Raw genomic sequence first — 6,670 nt, 5'->3', positions numbered from 1 at the left:
TCTGGAAGCCCCCACCCCCATGCCGGGCGAATCTTTTTTTCTGTGGAGTGCGGGCCTGGAGCTAGGTGAGGCCTGAGCCTCCATTTCAGGGGCTTTCTGTAGAATCTGTTGCTGCTGTTGCCTCCAGTAGAGTCTGTTTCAGGAAGAGGTTTGCCTGCCTGCGCGGGACAGCGGTGCCATTCATCACTGCAGGAGGGCAGAATCCGGGGTTGGGGGCCGCACGTCGAGAGGGGAGGGGCCAGGGGGCGGCCCCCTTGTGACCAGCCCTGAGGAGAGGTCAGGAGAGAAGGCTGGCTGAGGAGCGCCTGGACAGCAGCAGTTGCTGACGTTCTATATCACGCGCCTGGGGCCCAAGGTAACCCAGACCTTTAAACAAACCGCCGGGCTGGGGGCGTTGCAGGGGCAGGAGAGGGAAAAGGGAGCGGGGACTTCGGGGATCGCCCGAGGATGGTGGTGGCCTTAGAGGTGGCAAATGCCTGAAGGGAGGGAGTAGTAATCCGAATTCTAGGAGAAATCGTAGGAATTGAAGTCGCAGAAGCAAGAAAAGGGGTGTGAGAGCACAAGAGCGAAAAAGCGTGAGAGGGCGCAAGAGCTGGGCGGACCGAAAGTGCGCTGAGGGGCAACGGCTTAGCGTGGAACACACCGGGTCACAGAAGTATAGATAAGGTAGGAGCAGAGGGACACTTTCTTCCTCTGAGTTCATTTTCCAAAAGTGCGCCTTTCAGCCATTTTTGAGAGAAAATGTTGACCCAAGTGTTTTTTAGGATACAGGGAAAGAACGTCAGAGGAAGCTGCACCAAAGCGAGGCTGCGCAGGGCGCAAAAAAGCAGACAGAGGGTGGCGCCTTTTTTAAAGAAGTTTCCATCCTTTCTGTCCTAAAGCTCAGGCCGTTCCCCACCCCCACCGCTCGCTAGCCTTCTGTTCCCAGTCCCCTGGCCCCTGCATGATCTGAGCGTCTTTAAAGCAGGTAACCGCCTCGGTCTCCCCATCAGCTCCAGGGGCCTCTCAGTTGAGTGGGTGGAGCCGGCAGCGGCCGCGGGCTGAGCTCAAGGGCCGATGGGAGGGGTCCTGGGGGCGCTAACTGCGCACTGCGGCCATGACGCTAGGCAGATCATTCACAGAAGTCTGTCTCGTTTCATCTACAGTCGCAGCTCGTTTGCAGACGCCTTGCTTCTCAGGTCGAGCAGTGATCTGATGGCCCAGGTTCGAGAAACTTCTTTGCCCTCCGGCTCTGGGGCCCGCTGGATCTCCGGAGGTGGGGGAGGAGCCTCTCCAGAGGAGGCGGTTGAGAAGGCGGGGAAAATGGAGGCGGCGGCGGCGGGGGCGACGAAGGCGTCTTCGGGACGGGAAGCTGAGGAGATGAAGCTGGAGCCATTACAGGAGCCTAAGCCCGTGCCGGAGGAGAACTTGACGTGGACCAGCAGCGGCGGCGACGAGAAGGTGCTCCCTTCAATCCCCCTTCGCTGTCACAGCAGCTCCTCACCCGTTTGCCCGCGCCGCAAGCCCCGCCCTCGGCCCCAGCCCCGGGCCCGCTCCCGCAGCCAGCCTGGGCTCTCGGCCCCACCCCCGCCTCCGGCCCGGCCCCCGCCCCCGCCGCCACCCCCGCCCCCATCCGCACCGCGGCCCAGGGCCTGGCGTGGATCCCGGCGCAGATCCCGACCTGGGTCCAGGCCTCAGACACGGAGAAGCTGCTCTGGTGACCTAGACGGGTCGGGGGATCCTGGCGGCTTAGGGGACTGGTTGCTGGAGGTCGACTTTGGTCAGGGTCCCACAGGCTGCTCTCATGTGGAGAGCTTTAAAGTAGGTAAGAACTGGCAGAAGAACCTGAGGCTGATCTACCAGCGTTTCGTTTGGAGTGGGACCCCAGAGACTAGGAAACGTAAAGCAAAGTCATGCATCTGTCATGTATGTAGTACCCATATGAATAGACTCCACTCTTGTCTCTCCTGTGTCTTTTTTGGCTGCTTCACTGAGAAACATATTCACAAACATGCAGAAACAAAGCAGCACCATTTAGCTGTAGATGTTTATCATGGGGTCATATATTGCTTCATGTGTAAGGATTATGTATATGACAAAGACATAGAACAGATTGCCAAAGAAACAAAAGAAAAAATTTTGAGATTAACTTCCACCTCAACAGATGTTTCTCATCAACAGTTTATGACATCAGGGACTGAAGACAAGCAATCAACCTGTGAGACAAAGGAACAGGAGCCAAAATTGGTGAAACCCAAGAAAAAGAGAAGAAAAAAGTCAGTCTATACTGTAGGCCTGAGAGGGCTAATCAATCTTGGGAACACTTGTTTTATGAATTGTATTGTCCAGGCACTTACCCATATTCCTCTACTGAAAGATTTCTTCCTCTCTGACAAGCACAAATGTATAATGACAAGCCCCAGCTTGTGTCTGGTCTGTGAAATGTCTTCGCTTTTTCATGCTATGTACTCTGGGAGCCGAACTCCTCACATTCCCTATAAGTTACTGCATCTGATATGGATCCATGCAGAACATTTAGCAGGGTACAGGCAGCAGGATGCCCATGAGTTCCTTATTGCAATATTAGATGTGCTGCATAGACACAGCAAAGATGATAGTGGTGTGCAGGAGGCCAATAACCCCAACTGCTGTAACTGCATCATAGACCAAATCTTTACAGGTGGCCTGCAATCAGATGTCACATGTCAAGCCTGCCATAGTGTTTCCACCACCATAGACCCATGCTGGGACATCAGTTTGGACTTGCCTGGCTCTTGTGCCACATTCGATTCCCAGAACCCAGAGAGGGCTGATGGCACAGTGAGCAGGGATGACCACATACCAGGAATCCCCTCACTCACAGACTGCCTACAGTGGTTTACAAGGCCAGAGCACCTAGGAAGCAGTGCCAAAATCAAATGCAATAGTTGCCAAAGCTACCAGGAGTCTACTAAACAGCTTACAATGAAAAAATTACCCATTGTGGCTTGTTTTCATCTCAAGCGGTTTGAGCATGTAGGCAAACAGAGGCGAAAGATTAATACCTTTATCTCCTTTCCCTTGGAGCTGGACATGACTCCGTTTTTGGCCTCCACTAAAGAGAGCAGAATGAAAGAAGGCCAGCCACCAGCAGATTGTGTGCCCAATGAGAATAAGTATTCCTTGTTTGCAGTGATTAATCACCATGGAACTTTGGAAAGTGGCCACTATACCAGCTTTATCCGGCAACAAAAGGACCAGTGGTTCAGCTGTGATGATGCCATCATCACCAAGGCTACCATTGAGGACTTACTTTACAGTGAAGGGTATTTACTCTTCTATCACAAACAGGGTCTAGAGAAAGACTAGTCTTACCAGACCACTTACTGAAGAAAAGTAAATGATTAGGCAAGGATTTTGAAGTGACACACAGACCTACTTGGAATGGACAATGACAATAACACCTATATGACAGCTAGTATCTTGATGTAAAGAACCTATTTTAGCATGGCCCATGGGTCTGTAGGAAGAAAAAAAATGAATACTAACCAGTGACCATTCAACCTTAAGAAATGGGGAGAGGGAGAAGAGGTTGAAAATGGTCACATAAAGCATAATGAAATGAAAAGAATACTTTAGGTGGGGACAATGGGAGTAGAGGTGTTCTGATGCTACTATGTCATTTGTTTCTACAGAAATATCTTGTGAAGTCAGGGAGTATTCCTTTATCAGCAAAAACTTCACAATTGGTGTTCCAGCTGTGGCTGACCAGCCAAATAGTTTGAAAGAAAATTAATATTTTAAAATAAAGTTTAAAAAGCTTTAAAAGAAAAACATTTAAAAAGGAAAAAATCATTTTTAAGGTTTTAAAAGAAAAAAATTTTAAATGTTGAAAAAAATTTAAGTTGATATTTTTTAAATAAATATTTTAAAAGTTAAAAATAATTTTTTAATTTAAAGAAGTTTCAGAATTTTAAAAATTAAAAGCAAATTAAATTCTTAAAGTTTAAAAATGTAAAATAAGGAACAAGGTTAAAAATGAAAGTTTACCAAAAAAAGGAAGAAAATACTGTTAAAAATTAAAGTTAGAAACAAAAGAACATCTTAAAAGTTTCAAATGAAGGAAAATAATATAAATAGATATTTCAAAATTAAAGCATAAAATATACATATTTAAAAAGTGTTAACAAAATTACTACTATAATGATTAAGAAATAAATTTTCGAAAATACAGAATGGAATGCAATTCAATTTTAGAGAAAAGTTTTAAAAGAGGAAAGTTTAGAATAATTCAATACAAAAAGACAAAATTTGTTTAAAGACAAAAATTGAAAAAATATAGGAAGAAAATAGAGACTTATAAAAAGAACCTTAGATAAGTTCAATTCAAGAGATTTAAATGAAAATTTTAAATATTTAAATAAAGATTTAAAAATTTAAACTTAAAAAAAGTTACATAAAAATTGATAAATGTAAAAGATTCAAGTAGAAAAAAATTATTAAAATTAAAAGTTTAAGAAGTTCTATTTTTTTATTTAAACATATTAAAATACAGACGGGTATGAAAGAAATGGAGGAGACAGGAATAACAAGACAGCGGTGTGTGAGTATATATTTTTTTTGAGCTTTATGTTGATATATCAATATACTTTGCAAAAGGAAATAGACATTTTAATCATTATCTTACCATCCAATTGTGAGATGGCTGCAAGGCCTAAACACTAACCCACCTTCCTCTCTTGAGATTCCATGCCCCATCTCATATCCTGAAGGAAGTCGAATTACTTCCTAGGCAGAATCAATTCATCTGAGAAAAATGAAAACATTAGGGACTTTTCCATTTAGAACTGCATTATTCATACAAATTCTTAGCTTCTGAAAAGGGGCTTGATAATTTGGTGGCTTAGGGAAGTTAGATCACAGCTGTGAAACTCTGGCTTTGGTATTTGAGCCCCATGGCCTGACTGAGGAAGTGGCAGGGACCCATATCTGAGGCCCTCCCACCTTCCTTTTTCCCTCTTCCCCCTCCAAGGGGAAACAAGACCTTTAATTTCCACAGTAGAGCTATGGGCTTGTGCTTGCAGTCCTTCTGCTCATTCGTTATTCCCTCTTTATTTCCTTTTTTTGTCACTCATACCTAGTTCCCTGAACCCCTCACTTACCTGGCCTTACCTACATCTCTGAGCCCCAGCCTGCAGGGCTCCTTCTTTGACTATTCACCTGGTGGCTTTTACTCCTCCTTCAAGACCCAACTCACAGATGACTTCTCTGTAGCCTTCCCTGAATGCTCTAGGCAGGTATAAATGAGAAAATTGTTCCTCCCTCGCCCTCTTTATCCCTCTCACTGTGCCTCCAAAGTACTTTGTCCATACCTCGGTGATAGTACTTATTCTACTGTGATTTTATTGTAGCTTTGTGATTGTCTGCCCCTCTGCACTGAGCATCTGAGACCAGGGGGCCAAGCCTTACTCATTTCTGTGTTAATAAATATTTGTTAAATGTGAAGATGAGTTCAGTTATTTGCTCTATTCACCTTGTCAGTAATGTTTTCTCACCCCTTCATCCATCAGGCTGCCATTAAATGCCCAGTGCTATAATACAGTGTGATCAGTATTGTATTTTACCCCAAAGCAGGGTATTAAAAGCACTCAGCTGCAGGGGCTGGCTTAAGAAAGGTGGTCAGTGAGAAATAGCCAGGTGTGTGGAGGGAGGCCCAGGTACAATGCAGAGAAAAGAGCACAGGCCTGGAAGTTGGCAGTCATGGAAGACTGGGTGGGGAAGAGGAGCAGCAATCGAAGGTGAGGCTGAGCTCTCTGGCATGTATGTGTCCACACTGCCCCTCATCACAGTGTCCCTCAGCAGCAGTGTCTCACAACTGTGTACCACACCTTTCTAGGGTTTACCACATTAGTTTACCTTCCCCCATGAGACAGTAGTACCTCACCACTGCGCAGTGTTCTTCATCACACTGCACATCATCACTCTGCTACAAGGGAGTGATGTCTGGTGACTGTGTTTATCAAAGAGCTGTAGTTTATTTTTCTGCTTAGCACCCTCATTTTCCCACCATTCTTTGTGGACCTATTGGGGCTACTGATCACTTTTCCTTGCCTCTGTCACCCCACCCCAGGGTGGGCACGTTACACAGGCTGGGCCAGATTAGAGTTCTCAATTCCCCGGTCCCTCTACCAATACCCCTCCCACAAGAGCATTTCTTCTGAGGGTGGGCATAGGGCCCAAGTAGGGCCAATCAGAGTCTATTGCTAAATTGAATGTATATGGACACTGGAAGAAAATACGTGTCTCCCTCCTGACCCCACCCCCAAGCTGTAGTCACTATGCTATGATGACCTGATTCTGGGACTTTGAGAGGTTAATATCTATAACACAAAGAGAAAACCAGAACTGGAGATTGGGAGAAAGAGCCCAGGGAACATCGTTTGAACCTTGTGGATCCAGCTGTGCCAGAAGTGCCAAAGTTCCCAGCTATCTGAGCCAATAGAGTCCTTTGTTTTGCTTAAGCTAGTTTCAGTTGGGATCCTGTCATTTGCAGCCAAGGGTCTTGAACATACTAACCAAGCTATACGATTAGTGCAGCATCAGTTCCTAAGACCACAAAGCATGAGAGAGAAAAGGGAAGGAGGAGTGACCTTGGATGAACATCATATAAAATTAAGAAACTATAGTGAGTCCCTGTACATCTTTAAGAAAC

The 6,670-nt window shown here is 45.6% G+C and overlaps 1 protein-coding gene across 5 annotated transcripts; it reads left to right on the top strand.

Moving 5' to 3' along the window:
* Positions 1-245: 245 nt before the first annotated feature.
* On the top strand, positions 246-5,468 carry USP51 (ubiquitin specific peptidase 51). Of its 5 annotated transcripts, none has more exons than XM_007991850.3 (3): positions 258-355; positions 882-967; positions 1,146-5,468. In XM_007991850.3, the coding sequence occupies exon 3, from the start codon at positions 1,195-1,197 to the stop codon at positions 3,325-3,327; it is 2,133 nt and encodes a 710-aa protein (XP_007990041.1). In that variant the 5' UTR covers positions 258-355; positions 882-967; positions 1,146-1,194; the 3' UTR covers positions 3,328-5,468. The 5 variants fall into 5 exon arrangements, with proteins under 5 accessions (XP_007990043.1, XP_007990041.1, XP_007990042.1 ...); XM_007991851.3 differs by lacking the exon at positions 258-355 and adding an exon at positions 363-666; XM_007991849.3 differs by lacking the exon at positions 258-355 and adding an exon at positions 363-666 and having other exon boundaries at positions 765-967.
* Positions 5,469-6,670: the final 1,202 nt, after the last annotated feature.

Source organism: Chlorocebus sabaeus, chromosome X (genome assembly GCF_047675955.1).
Source record: "Chlorocebus sabaeus isolate Y175 chromosome X, mChlSab1.0.hap1, whole genome shotgun sequence".
NCBI lineage: Eukaryota > Metazoa > Chordata > Mammalia > Primates > Cercopithecidae > Chlorocebus > Chlorocebus sabaeus.
The sequence above is the reverse complement of the archived record's forward strand: the minus strand, read 5'-3'. Positions and strand labels throughout refer to the sequence as shown.

What these genes read in the sequence shown, in the direction of transcription:
- USP51 (XM_007991852.3), top strand. Translation starts at nt 1,195, where the DNA reads ATGGCCCAGGTTCGAGAAACTTCTTTGCCCTCCGGCTCTGGGGCCCGC.